This window comes from Cervus canadensis, chromosome 21 (genome assembly GCF_019320065.1).
Source record: "Cervus canadensis isolate Bull #8, Minnesota chromosome 21, ASM1932006v1, whole genome shotgun sequence".
In the NCBI taxonomy this organism is placed as follows: domain Eukaryota; kingdom Metazoa; phylum Chordata; class Mammalia; order Artiodactyla; family Cervidae; genus Cervus; species Cervus canadensis.
This window is the reverse complement of record NC_057406.1, coordinates 41,061,910-41,079,882: the sequence shown is the minus strand read 5'-3', so window position 1 is coordinate 41,079,882 and position 17,973 is coordinate 41,061,910. Positions and strand designations below refer to the sequence as shown.

The 17,973-nt window shown below is 36.9% G+C and overlaps 1 protein-coding gene across 4 annotated transcripts in view; it reads right to left on the bottom strand.

Annotated features, from left to right (window-relative positions):
* The window catches only part of FGD4 (FYVE, RhoGEF and PH domain containing 4), a 235,764-nt gene that overhangs the window by 18,165 nt on the left and 199,626 nt on the right, over positions 1-17,973 (bottom strand). For all 4 annotated transcript variants that reach the window (XM_043440742.1, XM_043440743.1, XM_043440744.1 and 1 more), the window contains exons 11-16: positions 11,651-11,823; positions 8,079-8,109; positions 7,651-7,743; positions 7,213-7,338; positions 3,262-3,402; positions 769-909 (exon numbers count right to left, since the gene is read on the bottom strand). In XM_043440742.1, coding sequence (XP_043296677.1) covers positions 769-909; positions 3,262-3,402; positions 7,213-7,338; positions 7,651-7,743; positions 8,079-8,109; positions 11,651-11,823 — 705 coding nt within the window. The remainder of the gene's footprint in view (positions 1-768; positions 910-3,261; positions 3,403-7,212; positions 7,339-7,650; positions 7,744-8,078; positions 8,110-11,650; positions 11,824-17,973) is intronic.

Genomic DNA, 17,973 nt, shown 5'->3' with positions numbered 1-17,973 from the left:
TGTGTTGTTGGTTTTTAAGCACAATACAATCCATTAATGCCAGGTATATGTCTGTTGTTCCCAAATACTTATTTCAGATACATTCATACGAGGTTCCCCAAAATTATTACTGGATAATGGTAATCCAAGGTTGATTTAAAGTCACCTTCTTCTCACATTGCTTTCTTTTTCAGGTATCCATCCTTTCAGGGGTTGAAAAAAAGGCTTATTGATATTTCCTATCATTAAAAAGTCTCCTCACCTTTCCCTCTGACTCAATCTCTTCTTCCCGTGCTTTTTACTAATTCAACCCATATTTTCTCAAACCCACTGAATAGGATTGACAGAAGAGGGCAAATGATCCATAGGGAGAAGACATTTTTGTCTATAGAAGGAATCGGGCTTCCCTGGTGGCTTAGACAGTAAAGAATCTGCCTGCAATTCAGGAGAATGGGTTCGATCCCTAGGTCTGGAAGATCCCCTCTCCCTTGGAGAAGCAAATGGCTACCCATTCCAATATTTTTTGCTTGGAGAATCCCATGAACAGAGGAGCCTGGTGGGCTACAGTCCATGGGGTCGCAAAGAGTTGGCTATGACTGAGCGACTAAGCACACATAGAAGGAATCAGTCTAAACGAATCTGAATTACAGTTACTTATATTTTTCAACTATATTGAAAAATAGTGAAACTGTATGAATTATTTTGTTCTATAGAGAAGTAATGGAAAAATTTTAAGTTCAGGGTCCACTGGCCTCCTTCTGTCCCTTCAGAAAGATATAGTTTAGATACCTGGGGGGCACCGTACATGTACAGCACGAGAGGGTCTTGTTTGGGGATCACACACCAAGCTTTCTGCCAAGGTTTTGACTTTTCCATATACTGCAGAAAGCTGCACACCACACTGTTTCCAGATACTTCCGCTGATTCAATCTAGAAAATATAATGCAAAGAGACAGTGAGACAGAGAAATGAACACAAAATAAACCCAGATAGCGAAGTGATTCAACTGCAGGGAATATTCATAAATTATATTTACATAAACTGCCTCCTGGGATTGTCCAAAAAAAAGGTTCATCTGCAACAGTTAATTAAATATGCATCTAGATCTATGATGAATTAGTCAATTTTAATTGTATTAGCAGACCTTGAATTTATACAAAATTAAACATTTATTGACTACTTACTATGAAGGCACTTTTCTTAGCTTACTACTTGTATCAATTCATGTGACATTCACACCAACACCAAAAAGTTATTACTTTCATTATCATGAGGTTTAGAGATGAAATAGCTTTCCTAAGATTTAGGAAATGGTGTCCTAGGATTTGAGTCTGGATCCAGAACTTGAACTCAGCCACAAAGCTATATCAGCATCACTATTTAAGAATACAATAGCAAAAAGGCAAATGATTACCAGCAATCTCTGCCCTTTACCTGAGATAATTTCAAAGTTTTTAAAATTACATTAACTCTTGGTAGAGCCCTGTACAGTTTTCTGCTTTGGCTCCTATTACATAAATAACTGGTTAAAAAGGGAACAAAATCCTTTGACTAATGATGGTTTTTATTACATATATTATGGAAAGCAATTGGTTTGCATCTATTTTCTATTTTTTCTTTTCTATTTTTTGGCCATGCTAAAAAATGATCAATGGTTTGCATCTATTTTCTGCCTTTTTCTTTTCTTTCTTTTTGAGGCATGCAGCATCTTAGTTCCCTGACCAGGTTTTGAACCTGTGTTCCCTGCAGTGGAAACGCAGTATCTTAACCACTGGACTGCCAGGGAAATCCCTGCATCTATTTTGTATCTCTCAAATCCAGTGTCATCCACTGAGCAGTGCTGGTGTGCAAACTGTTTTGCTACTAGTTAGAGATAAGCACAAAAAGCAAGAATAAGCATTTAGAAACTTTTACAGCAATCTGACTTGTGATGATACCTGAGTACATAATTATGTATTTTACAAAAATATAGCTAAGCAGAGATCTTATAGATGAACACTTAAAATCAATCTGAAGACAAGGAACACTAATCATGGACTCAAATGAAATGTTACCTATCTTCCCTGACTCCAAGGCATTCCATACTTTTTATTATCATATTGCAAAATTTTTATACTAAATTATGACTTTTGTTTCTAGGAGCTACTGAAGCATGTCTTTGCACCATCCCCTGCCAGAGAAAGTCCACTCTGGTTTGCCATACAAGCAACATCCATCCTAGAAGAATACAGTTATAGCTTGTGGGACCATACTTTAACCTCAAGTGGACTTTAAAGTTTATGATCCTTCTTCAGTTAACAGAAATGATTTTTGTATGTTTATACAGCATAGATGTTTAATAAATACTAAGTGATTCTTAGAATCAATGAATTGTAGAAATTCTAGATTAACCAAGTATTTCTATAACTTTAGATACATAAGAATTTTGATCACAGATTTCCAGGCTATCTTGAACTTTCTCTCACCAAGAGCCTTATTATGTAATTTATTACTTATGTTGTTAATATATTTGGGTATAAAACTCATTTCAGATATTAGCTGCATTATAGTTCCTAGGTTTGGGAGGTCTGAATTTATGTAAAACATTAAATAAAACTCAGTTGTAAGACATTTCATATTTCAGTGTAGTTCTCAGATTACTGTCACTGGCCATTAAACAATGCTTTTAATGCAATAAGCTGAAAGAGTTTTTCAGGTAATAAGACTTTAATCTAAATTTTTATATCATAAATAGTTTTCAAAGTCAATATGATGAAATTGAGAGAGACAGTTTCCTCTTAAAAATAAATAGATATATTGTAATAAGTTGAGCATTAAAAGAGATACAATTAATACTCTAATATTTGACTACACCTTCACAGAGTCAATACACAATCAGCCCTCTATATCTGTGGATACAGACCCTAAGGATATAAAGGGCTGGCTGTACCACACCACTGAATGGATATAAGAGATTTGAGCATCCATAGATTTTGGTATCTGTGGAGGGGCCTGTAACCAATCCCCCAGATACCAAGGAAGGACTAGATTTACTCTCAAATGCATTTTGGTTAATCAAGCACTGCCCCTCTTCTTTCTATACAACTGAGCACGATCCCAAGAGTCAGCAACAGAACAAAAGTATAAATCTTGCTTGTCATGGTCCAAATTGTTATACTAAGAGAAATAAAAAAATATATTACTTGTATTTTTCAGAGTTAAAAGGAAATTCTATTTCTAGTATAAAAAACAAAAGAAAAAAAGAAAAAATCTGAAAGATATCCAATATTTAATATTTCATACCTCTAAAATTCCTTTCCTTTTCTTTTCTTCACTGTCTGTGAATCCACTTATTATTTGATAACAGTCTTTACAGACTTTGCTCAATTTACCACCATCATACTCAAGTTGAGCTTTATAATCAGAACACTTCCAACAAACCACCTTAAATTAAGAAAAAATAAGAGTGAATAACCATATTTATAAAATAAGATTTAAGCAGTAATCAGTTATGGGTAATAATAAATGAGAAAAAGCTAAATGCAAATTTTTACTAGACTATTAATATTCCCATGAACACTTGGAATATTTGTCATCTTATTATAATGTTATTTGTGATGGGCTCTGCTTGCTCATCCTTCTCTTTCTGGCCCCTAAAGGTAGGAGATCTTCAAAGGCTTGGTACACATTTTCATACTTCATGTGCATTCATGTATACTCAGTCATGTCTGACTCTTTGTGCCCTATGGACTACAGCCCACCAGGCTCCTCTTGCCATGGGATTTTCCAGGCAAGAATACTGGAGTGGGTTGCCATTTCCTCCTCCAGAGGATCTTCCTGGGAAGCATACTTCTGGATATTTAATCAATATCCTCCCCAAAGGAATTCATAGTCTTCCTTGCCCTCAGCTTTCTCCCTATTACACTTGCCCCCCGCCCCCAACCTGTTCCCCTCTTAACAGTACTCTCTATTGCTCTAAATAACAGTCTTCTAACCAGACATGGCAAGTCAGAAACCTAGGAGTCATCCTGACCCCTCTCTTCACCTCACCCCATAGATTCACCTTATTATAAAGCCCTGCTGATTTTACCTCCCAGACACTTTTTCAATCTGTCATATCTTCCTTGCAATCACCTGAGTCCAAGCTATCAGTGTCCTGGTTTGGACCATTATAGCCTCATGGCTGGTCCTTGGAGCATATTTACTGGAGTGCAGGTGCTGCTTTAAGAGCCCCTTCAAGCTATTTTCCAAATGGAATGAGATACTTCCTTTAAAATGCTAATCTGTTTCTCTTCTATTTAAATTCCTTTAACATCTTCCCTTTACTCTTGGATAATGAGCAAATTTTTAACCATGGCCTATAAAGTCTTGCGTGATCTATCCCTTTTATTCTGTCTTCAGTGTCACTGACTTCTTATAGTTCCTACAGTGCTATGCGTCCTTCCCTCTCTCATCTATGCTTCAGTGAGTTAATTCTTGCTCATTCTTCAGATATTTTACTCAAAGTTCACTTCCTCAAGGAAGACTCCTCCAGCTTCCAGAATATAGCCCATCTCACCACTGTGTACTAAAGTTTCATGCACTTTTTTCATTTACTGATCACAATTTTTAATCATATACTTGTGTGATTATTTGATTAATGTCTGTCAACCTCACTAGGCTCTAAGCTCTATGAGGAATCATCCTTGTATATTTTGCTCCCTATTTATATAATAAATATTTATAGAATGCTAATGACATTTATAGAATACCAAGGACATTTATAGAATGAATAACTACAATGCAAATGCAAGCTACTTCTTAGTGAAAAGAAAACCTTGTGGTTTAAAAAATTATCTCGATTTCTTAAAAAACTGGAATTAGAACTGCCATATGACCCAGCAATCCCACTCTGGGCATACACACTGAGGAAACCAGATCTGAAAGAGACACGTGCACCCCAATGTTCATCACAGCACTATTTATAACAGCCAGGACATGGAAGCAACCTAGATGCTCATCAGCAGACGAATGGATAAGGAAGCTGTGGTACATATACACCATGGAATATTACTCAGCCATTAAAAAGAATTCATTTGAATCAGTTCTAATGAGATGGATGAAACTGGAGCCCATTATACAGAGTGAAGTAAGCCAGAAAGATAAAGACCAATACAGTATACTAACGCATATATATGGAATTTAGAAAGATGGTAACGATAACCCAATATGCAAAAGAGAAAAAGAGACACAGATGTACAGAACAGAATTTTGAACTCTGCGGAAGGCGAGGGTGGGATGTTTCAAGAGAATGGCATCGAAACATGTATATTATCTAGGGTGAAACAGATCACCAGCCCAGGCTGGATGCATGAGACAAGTGCTCGGGCCTGGTGCACTGGGAAGACCCAGAGGAATCGGTTGGAGAGGGAGGTGGGAGGGGGGATCGGGGTGGGGAATACATGTAAATCCATGGCTGATTCATGTCAATGTATGACAATAACCACTACAATACTGTAAAGTAATTAGCCTCTGACTAATAAAAATAAATGAAAAAAAAATTAAAAAATAAAAAATTATCTCCTTCCTTCTAGAAGCAATTTTCCATTTATAGTAGAAAAACTATATTTGAGAAATACAAATATTAGCAAAACTTTTGTGGTAGATTCACAGCATATAAAATTCATGATAAAAATTATCCATTGTTTTCTCATGATTACAATGAAATTACTCTAGGATTTAAAATTAGACATGTCTGTATCTGCAAATTCATATCAACTAATATTTATTCTTCAAATTAGGCCACAGAATATTCAAATGTATTTTTGTTTATTTAAAATAGTATGTCAATATCTGATATCATTTCAAATAAACTCAGTGATAGATTAAAGAGTCTTACCCTGAGGGGGAGTGGGGGGAGATATTTGCTATCAATTTGGTTTTGCTTATAAAACTTTCATTTGAGTCAAATCTTGGGAAAAAAGGAAGAATAAATCTGCAGAGTAATTGAGAATAATCTATGAGTACTATCAATGAAAACTGTTGCACAAAAGCATACTAATAATACATTCAATCATGACACTACAATGCCTACCCTTCTGTCTTTGTGTTGCTTTTTAGAAGAAAGTACTAATCTTCAACTTGGCTTACAAGGCCCTCCAAAACCTGCTACTTCCCTCCAGCTTCAGTTCATGCTTTTGTCTCTTCTCACTCTTTCCATATGAAACAATTCAATTGTTGTAAACCTGTCAGCTGCCTTTTCTGATTTGCGCTGCTGAATCTTGTTAGAGAAATATCACTGTATTAAATGGACTAGTGTGTCCTTTTAAATTTATAACCATAAACCTCTAAAAGGTAGCCAGAAGGCCATCACTGTTTCTTTGGTAGGTTCTTTTCCTTGCCCAGAGACAACTCTCTTTTTCAAATCGCCTGCCCTCATCTTCCTTCCCCTTTTATTTTTGGATGATGACTCTTCCTCATATTTCAATGAAAATGTAGATATTATCAGATCTAAATCCCCTCATTTCCCACCAGAAAATCAAAAACACATCCACAAAAAATAAATAGCATTAAAAAAAACACAAAAAACAAAACCACATCTACATTAGCACTCACCTTTCCCTTCATCCTCTGTTATAATGGAGAGAAGTTCCCTTCTCCCTATCAAAAGCCTGAACTTCTACTTAAGCTACAGATTTCATCTCTTATTTTCTCAAAGCTCTTGACTCCTTTGATTCTTATTTATCTATTTCTTAGATCGCTCATTATGCTTCAGCTGCGTGACCTTTTTATAGTCTCAAGAATAGATCAAGTTTTTTCCTACCAAAGGGCTTTTGATATACAACTCTTACTGCCTGAATGTACTTCCTGCCTTTCTTTTTTATGGTTAGCTCACGTTTTAGGCATCAGCTTAAATATCAACCCCTCAGATATGTCTTCATTTTTCTAAGTAAAATTGCTTCCAAATCTTGTTTCATTACTATTATTCTCCATTTTAACTTCTTGATTTCTTATTGCATTTATAGTCAGTTGAAATTCTTATTTACTTGACTGATCTATTTTCCCCATTAAAATGTAAGCTCTGTGAAACTGGCTATCACTTTGCTTACCAGTTTTCCCCCTGGACCCAGCACAATCTTTTGCATAAAGTTATCACCAAAATAAGTTTACCAACTAAGTGATTTATTGAATTATTTCTTTTTATTTTCCAAGATAATGATTTTATAACCCTTAAATACTGATTAGCAACCTCAATGACGAAGAAATCTCACGTACATGTCCACATGCTCGACAATGATGCCTTCTTCTTGTCAGGGCATTAAAAGACTCCTTGCATTTCATACACATTGTAACTTCATTATCTCGGATCCATTTTGGAGCTCTTTTCCCTAGCTCAGCAGTCTAAAAAGGAAAGAGATTGAATTTTAATGGCAAAAACTGTCATTTCCATCCATCCATTCATTTATTTTAAGAAACATTTTAACAACATTGTTCATACCATGTCCTGAAACTCAGGATGCAAAAGAAAACAAAGGTTCAAAGAAGTTTAAGCAGCATGAAAAGGCACTCTATTTTAGTCAAATAAGAAATGAGATTCCGTTCAAACAGCCAGTTTTGGTGTCGGAAAGGGAAAAAAAGTGGATAACAAAATGACTAGACAGATCTTCTGCAACTGCAGAAAGAAAAGAACTCAAAAGAATTAATTCAACTTACAGAAACCTCTGAGTGAATCTCATTATCCTTGGCAATTGCATTTCTGAAAGTTTCATGCCTCTGATGGAAAGCATCAATAGTCTCTTGAAGTGCCTAAAATACATATGAAATTCAAATATATATTAAAGTGTCACATGCAAATTAAATAAATAAATACTTTATTAAACAAATACCTAAGATATAAATCACCTTAAAAATTAAATGACCTTATTCTGATGACTACAATATGTGCATAATACAACAATATATGCACATCTGGGTATGCATACAGTTGTTGTTTACTTGCTAAACCATGTCTGATTCTTTCTATGACCCGATGGACTATAGCCTGCCAGGCTCCTCTGTCTGTGGGATTCTCAGGCAAGAATACTGCAGCAGACATACAGAGGTTACCACAAAACAAAAATGAAAACAGAAATCAGGTTTACCTTGATCCATTCTTCTTTGTCTTGCTCAGAACTAAAACATGAACAACAAAAAATTAAAGTGAAAAAAAAGAGAATATTAATGAGTTATACCTGGTGCATAAAACTATGCTTTTATGTTATTCCAACTTTATGAAAAATTTGGGGATGTCCAAGGAGTTATAATAAAAATAAAACAGAATCTCTGGCAACTGAACAAATGAATTTATAAACATAGTTTTAAACTATCCATTTATTTCGGTACATACAATTTTTGACAGAGAGAGTTAAGCTGGGCTTCTACTGGTTTAACAACCATCAACTAGCTGTATATATTAGGTATCTGTAGACCTAGCATTATACTAGATATAGGCTTAGTCTTCCAATTCACTTTTATGAAAACACATGAGGCTTTGAAAGGCTACTAGTCACAACCCATCTTAGGAAAGATTGTAATTATCCTTGAGAACATAAATTGTCTTTGTAAGGGGGAGCTATTTAACATTTCCTTTGATAAGCAATTTAATTTTATTTTGCTAGGAGGCTTCAGGCAACACCATGCTTAATTCATTATAGATAAAGTACAACAAAAATTTAAATGCCTGTGGGAAGGAGATTTCACAGATTAATGAACCCCAGTATTTAATAATTTTCTGGTGGGAAAATAGTTTCCCATTTAGTAGACTTTATCTCCAAATTGAGGGATTGTGAAGAATGGGCTTTATTTGTGTGTATTTGGTAGGCTAGGGCTAAGTTTGAGTCCCAGTCTCAGTCTGAATGTCACATGCCTCAGTCCCACAGGTATCACATATGTGAGAGTCTGGCAGGAGGCTTGCTCCTATAACACCATCCATCTTTCTCACAAATTTATTACTGAGTATCTATCATGATATGCCAGGAATGCTGCTGGAATCTGTGCCTGTCAAATGTTAAAGACTCTGCTTATTTTTCATATGGGGATCCTTGAACCAAGAACCTTGGTTGGGGCAGGGGCTTCAATCTTAACCCTCAAAAAAGATTTCCCCTAATGCTATGCCCACTCCCACAAAATCAGCTCTGTTGCTCTGGAAGCATAGTCATCTGCTAGCTGCTTTTAACTTTTTAAATGCAAAGTAACTTGACAAGTCTTCAATGTTTTTTGTTTTACTTTCTCAATCATGACAGATTTTTTTTACTCCTTTGTTTATTCATTACTCTATTTTTATAACCATTTGGCAATAGAAAACCACTGATAAAAACTATATAAAATAATTCTGATTCAAAAGCTTATATTCTTTTGAATGTGGAAGGGGAAGCAAAATGTAAGAGGTCAGTCTTGAGGCTGACTTATTTAGTTAGAAAAGCAGTACGTTTTTCCCCGTATTTGCTTCAGAAGTGAATTCTCTTTAAATACCATCAAATATATACCCAAATTGAGGTTCCATTTAATTCCTCTGACTTTCTGAGAATTTCAATGTGCGTCTATACTCTTGAGAGAGTCATTATGGACCAGAAGATAAATAATCACATTTCATTCAGACCTTCAAGTCACCATATAATGATAAATACAACTAATGCAATGAGATTAGGCTGCTGCTGCTAAGTCGCTTCAGTTGTGTCCGACTCTGCAACCCCAGAGATGGCAGCCCACCAGGCTCCCCCGTCCCTGGGATTCTCCAGGCAAGAACACTGGAGTGGGTTGTCATTTCCTTCTTCAACGCGTGAAAGTGCAAAGTGAAAGTGAAGTTGATCAGTTGTGTCCGACTCTTTGTGACCCCATGGACTGCAGCCTACCAGGCTCCTCCATCCACGGGATTTTCCAGGCAAGAGTACTGGAGTGGGTTGCCATTGCCTCCTCTGAATGAGATTATGGAAATAAGAAATTTAAGGAAAAATGAATGTGTTTTCAATACTAATTGTAATGTATCCTGTAGTACATGATGCAACTCTGCAAAATAATAAACTGCCTCTACTTAAGAAAAAATTTCATGGATCAGCCCCATCCTGAAGGGAAAAATAGCCCAACCTGCTAATGGAGGGGCTGGAGTTCCTCACTACTCAGGAAAGCCAAGAAACCCTGACAATCTCTTGTCTGCTGTTCAGACACATCTCTTAGGTTTGCAGATTTGAAACTGTGCTCATATTCAGAGCCAGCAACACCTTCATTCATCAGTAATGAAGACTTCTATGATGATCTGAAATATTGATGAGTCTTCCCTGTCACCAGGGTCACTCAGTAAGTCGACCACTGAATAAAGACTTCAGTCAAGAGCTTCCACGCACAGTAACATACATTGTTCTCTTAGGTTTGACAGCAGGGTCCAAATCTCACCATGATAAACTAGGAAAACCGTAACATTTAAGGCCAAGTACTTCACCACTCTAACTCATGCTTGAAATTCCACCTTCTAATCCTCAGAGAACCCTCCTGGAAGCTCCCTAAGCAAAACAGGTTCATTAAATATTTTCTGTGGAAAATCAAAGAACTGGCAAGGTATTTCTTCAAACTTTCCTAGTCTGCCACACATTCCATATCTGTATTCACCATTCCCTTGCTCCCTGGGCACAAATTCATACTAAAATAATTTATTCTCTTTTGAAAACATGAAGTTTAAGCTTGTACAGAATTGTGTGTGCTAAGTCGCTTCAGCTGTATCTGACTCTTTGCAACCCTATCAACTGTAGCCTGGCAGGCGCCTTACTAATAAGCACAAATATCCTGGATGAGCTCACGCGGGCAGCCAGAACCACATAGAAAGGAACACCAGGGCTCTCTGATTCTCCACAGGCTCTAAGGTATCAGAACTATTAGACCTGGGATTAGTAGTTAATCTTCTGATCTGTACAGAACTTCTGGCAAATCTCAATTTTCACCATGCTTGGTCTTTATAGGATAAAAGGATGATAGTTTCTGACAGCATTCTGTTTCCTAGAGTTTCACACATGAGGTGGCTGTGATCTACTACAGGTGGTTCTCAGGTTTTTTTTTCTTTCCAAACATGGTTATGCTAGAGGGATGGATGCTAGACCTCTAGCTCTTTTCTCCTACTCAATAAAGCATATAAGAAGAGCCACCCCTTCCAGAAGTCCTGGTTGCTAGAGGCTACTAGAGCCCCAGATGACCCCCTTCATGTATCCTCAATTGTGGCAGGAGAATTATCTTTTCCAAAATGCCTCCTCCAGTCATTCCCTAGACCAAAGTGTCATTAAGTCCTACAGACACAGAGTCTCTGAAGGACAGATTGCTACAGTTTCAATGTTTATCATGAAATAATAAACATCAGTAAACATTTGTGAACCAAAAGGAAAGATGAAAGGGAAAATGGTTAGGAGAGAAATTTTTCCTCCAAGACTTGAAACTTCAGCTTGAATGCAACAACTTCATTCTCTGCACCTTGTAAATCTAAACAGCCAAATTAATTTATTGAATGTTTACTGTCTGAAAAACCACTATTCTAGGCACCAGGAATCAAAAAGGAAGACAATTTCTGACTTTAAAGAGCTTATATCTTTCCATTTATATTCAACCACGCTTGGGAAAAGGCCTCAGAATTGTTGTATCCTATGATTTAACCTGATGCTTTTGGAAAGTTGTGAGAGAGGAATGGTTCTCTTACCTGGCTTGCAGTTCCAGTGTTCTCTCTTTCCCAGATACCTGGAAAGTGTGTGGATATTCTTCATTGTGAGTCTCTACAATTTTCATTCCATCGATGCCTACCCTGGTTCGAACAGTGAACTTAGAGCCCACCAAGCTGAATTTTGGCACACAGTATAACAACATGTTGTTGAACTGCAAGAAAGAGGAATACAGGTTAAAAAAACAGGAAAGCAAGGCAGAGGAAAGTGACCAACATTGAAAGTAGCCCAAGACAAAAATTCCAGGGAATATCATGCTTTCTCTGTGAAAAAATTATTTCTGTACTATAGAGCTTTTATGCCTATATCAAAATGATTATATTATAAAAAAATTTGTAGCATGTATTTTCCTTTGTTGGTTCATAAATATTTTGCTAATATTTAAGTAAAGAAATCATTTTATACTAGTAAGAAAATCAGTTAAAGAAATCAGGTTCGGGCGAGGGTGGGATGTTTCGAGAGAACAGCATGTATATTATCTATAGTGAAACAGATCACCAGTCCAGGTGGGATGCATGAGACAAGTGCTCGGGCCTGGTGCACTGGGAAGACCCAGGGGAATCGGGTGGAGAGGGAGGTGGGAGGGGGGATCGGGATGGGGAATACATGTAACTCCATGGCTGATTCATGTCAATGTATGACAAAACCCACTGCAATGTTGTGAAGTAATTAGCCGCCAACTAATAAATATAAATGAAAAAATAAATAAATAAAATTGAAAAAAAAAAAAAGAAAGAAAGAAATTAGGTTCAGTAACAATTTATTAAGGATACACCAGAAACTGAAGTTCTCAACCATATAAGTTGAAGCCCTTAGACAATAAAATTTCTAATTTTTGTATCTCAGGCAACAAGTCTACAATAGCTGTTAAAGGAAAAGAGCAATATTTAGCAATTATTTTTACCAATGTGCTTAATGTTAAGTTTATTATACAGAGTGAAGTAAGCCAGAAAGAGAAAGATAAATATTATTATTCTAACACATATATACGGAATCTAGAAAAATGATACTGAAGAATTTATTTACAGGGCTGCAATGGAGAAACAGACATAGAGAATAGACTTACGGACATGGGGAGAGGGAAGAGGGTGAGATGTACAGAAAGAGTAACATGGAAACTTACATTGCCATATGTAAAACAGACAGCCAACAGGAATTTGCTGTGTGGCTCAGAAAACTCAAACAGGGGCTCTGTATCAACCTAGAGGGGTGGGATGGGGAGGGAGATGGGAGGGAGGATCAGAAGGGAGGGGATATGTGTATACCTATGGCTGATTCATGTTGAGGTTTGGCAGAAAACAACAAAAGTCTGTAAAGCAATTATCCCTCAATTAAAACAGAAAAGTCATCTATTTTAGTAAAAAGTCTTTATTTAAAATGAAGAATTTATTTTGAAACTGAATCAAATTACTACCTCATTTCTAGTCAACAATGAACAGCCCCTGCTAATCACTACCAAGCAATGATTTGGGGAGGGCATTTAATTAACTTTTAAATATATTAAATCATGCAAAAGGATGAAAGTCTAAGTATCCGGATTAACTTGTAGGCAGATTACTAAAGAAGGTCCATAATTTTCTTCCTACTTCATATTTATTCTTTCTAACATTGTTTCTAGGATTAAATATATTTTTTATAAGACAAAAGCAATTAAGAACTTAACCTCTTATGTAACCTCTCATTCCTCAGGATCATTATCTGTAAAAGTCACAGGTTGCTGAGAGGATTAAATGAGTAATAATGTCCTGTTCTGCCAGGTCTTCTGTTTAGCTCCAAACATCAAAGAAATGTTGATGGATATTTAAAACATTTCAACATGTTTATGTGACAATGTCCACTGTACTCATTCTGAAAGCAAATTTTTTTTTACCAGTTGTTCCTCATACATTATTTTTAACTTCCTATGACCAGTGTCATAAATTTCATTTCCACACTGGATAACGCAGAAATAAAAGGTCACTGAATACATTTTTATCAGATATACCTAAGTACAACACTTCAAATTCACATTTCTAGAAGGGAATATAATCCATCATTATCATTAATTGCCCACTATATTCTAAGTATGGCAATCACAGCCTCCTTGTAGTACACAGAATCTGGAGACCTGAAACTACTCTTAAAGGTTATCATCATCAATGCAGCTTGATTAAGGCAACACCTTGCTTGCTAACTGTTTGTGTTAGTATTTCTTTCTCTCTCCTATCAAGGCCTTCTCAGAAGGGGGTTTTGCTACATCTGAACAGTGCGGCGGGGCTACAAAGCAGCCACAAAGATGGAGAGGACTCACACTTTCAAGACAGCAACAACAATCAAATTTTTCTGTAAACTGTGTGACAAATGTAATGTTATGGAATGAAATTTCTGAGTTATGAGATACACATACTCAAATTTGCTGTATAAAGTTCGACAAAGTCTTATAATCTTATAGAAACACAAGCCCATGAATGTGGAAGTTCTGAGCATTTGGCTTTTGGCAGTTATGCTCACAAAAGATGACAGACTGTCTTACAATGATGTGCTTCTCCTTCCCTTTCATGCTTTCAGGATTACATTTTCCCTATTCTTCCTAAGTGGGACTTCACATTCTAAATTGTCAATACTATATATTAACCTTATATAAACTCAGGTTACAACATACCTAATAAATACCCTTCTTCTTCTACGTAGAGGTGCGAGTGATATTGCTTATAAAGAAGTCCATGTCATATACACAGAGGAATTAAATAGCTAGTCCTGTTACCTCTGTGAAATCTTGCTCCTATGGCAAAAGCCACCATCACCTTCTCTGGGTTTTTGCTAGGACTAAAAGAGGAAGTTATAACAACTGTAGGACCAAGTAGACTGACTTTCCCTTTCAGTGAAAGAGATTCTTTTTATTCCATGCCCATAGCTCAGAAGTAGTTACTGACAAAGCACTCTCTGGCTGGCAAGCTCTAGAAGAGGAGCTGCTGCTGCTGCTGCTAAGTTGCTTCAGTCGTGTCTGACTCTGTGTGACCCCATAGACGGCAGCCCGCCAGGCTCCCCCGTCCCTGGGATTCTCTGGGGAAGAATACTGGAGTGGGTTGCCATTTCCTTCTCCAATCTAGAAGAGCTAGACTGTGCCAAAACCTAGAAGAAAATCTCAACTTTATTAAAAGAGTAGGGGGGCTTCACCTACTTAATCTCCAGTGTTCCTTGATTCTTTCAATTCTCTTAAAATATATTATCTGACTGAAACAATTCAATTTTATGTCCCACTCATGACACTTCACTAAAGTTTGCTTTAGAAGGTAAAAATATACTGTTGGAGAAAATTTCCAGTGCCTGGTCTATATTCAAAGTTTTAAATTAGTCAAGAGAAAAAAATATATATGTACATATATACATATATGTATGTATGTGTGTGTATATATATATATATTATACATTTTATATATATATAATAACCCGGTCAAAAGCTACAAGGAAATAAGGACTAGAACTCCAAAAAGCCAAGAATAAGTAAAATCTCTTATTCTATGGGAGAATTTAGTGGGTTCTTTTTAACTTTCAGATGTCAGATGTGATTATATACTTACTCAACAGAGTGCCCTTTTCATTAACATGAAAAGCATAATGTGGAGGCAACAAAACAATGCAAACACATGATGATCATTTGAAAGCCGAAATCAAATTTTAAATATAAATTTGGCTTTTCAGATTTACAAATGTAACATCTTCAGAGTAAGAAATAGAAAACTAGCCCTCATTTTATGTCTAGAGAGAAAGGAAAATAAAAAGGTACTTCGGAAGTTTCTGCGTATAAGAAAAGTAAGATACTCCATGGGAATAAATGTGTGCTGAAGAGAAGAGAGGTTCTATGATAAGTGCAGTAATAGAGGGGGAGGACTGAAAGAAAGAACATCATACGAAATGCTTCTAAGATGGTCTTCAAAAGATGGATAAGGCTTTCCTAAAATTTCTACTGTTGGACTTCATTCTCTCAGAAGGAGAATGATATGTTTGATAACTTATAATAACTGGAACAAGATAGGTACTTTCAGGTACTTTCCTCAAAGTCACTACTGCTGTATCCCCTCAAGGCCCTTTGCCATCTGTTCTCCGAACAGCTTCTTACTCTGGCTCTGTATTAAGGTATTCAATCCAAAACTATTTCACAATAATTCTCAAATGTGAAAATTAAACGAAGACCACTGGGAGACACAGAGCTTAAAGTTTAACTATAGAAACTGTAACACTAATGTTGAAGAGGGGGAAGGAAATTTACCTAAGCACCTAAAGGTAAAGACAAACAGAAGACACTGACTACCAGGCATTATGCCCAGAATAGATATTAAGCATGTCTTTTTAATCTGGATTTCTGATGCTCTGACATTTTGGGGCCCTGCTGACATTGGAGGACTGCCCCCTTTAAGTCAGTCAGTTCAGCCGCTCAGTTGTGTCCGACTCTTTGGGACCCCATGAACCGAAGCACGCCAGGCCTCCCTGTCCATCACCAACTCCCGGAGTCCACCCAAACCCACGTCCATTGTGTCGGTGACGCCATCCAACCATCTCATCCTCTGTCATCCCCTTCTCCTCCTGCCCTCAATCTTTCCCAGCATCAGGGTCTTTTCAAATGAGTCAGCTCTTCACATCAGGTGGTCAAAGTATTGGAGTTTCAGCTTCAGCATCAGTCCTTCCAATGAACACCCAGGACTGATTGCCGTTAGGATGGACTGGTTGGATCTCCTTGCAGTCCAAGGGACTCTCAAGGGTCTTCACCAACACCACAGTTCAAAAGCATCAATTCTTCTGTGCTCAGCTTTCTTCACAGTCCAACTCTCACATCCATACATGACCACTGGAAAAACCATAGCCTTGACTAGATGGACCTTTGTTCGCAAAGTAATGTCTCTGCTTTTTAATATGCTGTCTAGGTTGGTCATAACTTTCCCTCCAAGGAGTAAGTGTCTTTTAATTTAATGGCTGCAATCACCATGTGCAGTGATTTTGGAGCCCCCCAAAATAAAGTCAGCCACTGTTTTCACTGTTTCCCCATCTATTTGCCATGAAGTGATGCCCCCTCTCAGGACTACTCAGTTCTGAGACAGTGAGGGACTCACGTGCAAGTATAACTCTAACAGGCGCACATCCCACACCCCAGCCACCTTCCCCACTGAGTTTTCATACTCTGGGCCAGTGTTCCCCTTCTCCAAGAACCCTAAGGCTAGGTACCAGGCGATGGTCCCTGTGCCTCACAGCCTAATGAAATGATTTAAACCAGTAAATTCTAAGCATGTTTTCCCTGTCTTGCCTATTCCTTCTTGCAGAAACCAAACTAAAAGTTCTTGCCCACATGTTCTGCTTGCTCCCTCTGCCTTCTGGCCAACGCTGGTGCTTTTTCACGAAGCCCTTGGTGTGGCATTCCCCCCGCCTTTTGGGATCTGTGATTATAACTATCTTTTCAATGGCAATCATCTCCTGATGTGTTGGCTTCACCATATCTGAGTAACAAAACCTATATTTCTAAGTAAATAGCTCTCTGAACCCTAATAAAACATTACAAGTCCCTGATTTACATTTAGGTCTCTATAAAACCTCTGAAAGGTGAAGTTCTTCTTTTGAGCCCAAATGAAGATTTTTTTATAGGTAATTTGGAAACTATCTATAAAAATTATGTTATGAGATATAATTCAAAAAACCCTTTTAAAATGTATAATTCATGGATTTTATATAGTTGTTAATTGTGCAACCATCACTACTAATTTCAGAACACTTCATAACTCTAAACAGAAATCCTGTGCCTATTTCCTCTCCCCACCAGCCCATGGCTACCACTACTCACTTCCTATAAGTAGTAAGTAATATTCTAGACATTTTGTTTAAATGAAATAATATCATACAGTGTGGCCTTTTTGTAAGTGGCTTTGTTCACTTACACGATGTTTCAAAGTTTATCCACGTAGCATATGTTAGTATTTTACTCCTTTTTACTGCCATATAATATTCCAGTGAATAGGTATACCAAATTGTTTATCTATTCATCAGTTGATGAACATTTAGGTTGTTTCCACTTTGGGGCTATAATAAATAATTTTGCTACAAACATTCACGTACAAATTTTGTGTGGACATGTTTTCAATTTTCTTGAGTTTTATAAACTTGAACTAGAAATGTTTGATCACCTGGTGACCAAATGTTCTTTTTTAAAAATGAGAGATATCATGAACACCCTCTGCATGACAGTTAGTTCCTATAAATTTGTCTTTCAAGGGAAGCTTCAATCAGACAACAGAATCCTCTAGTCCCCAACAACTCATACTAAGGCTGGTGATATGAC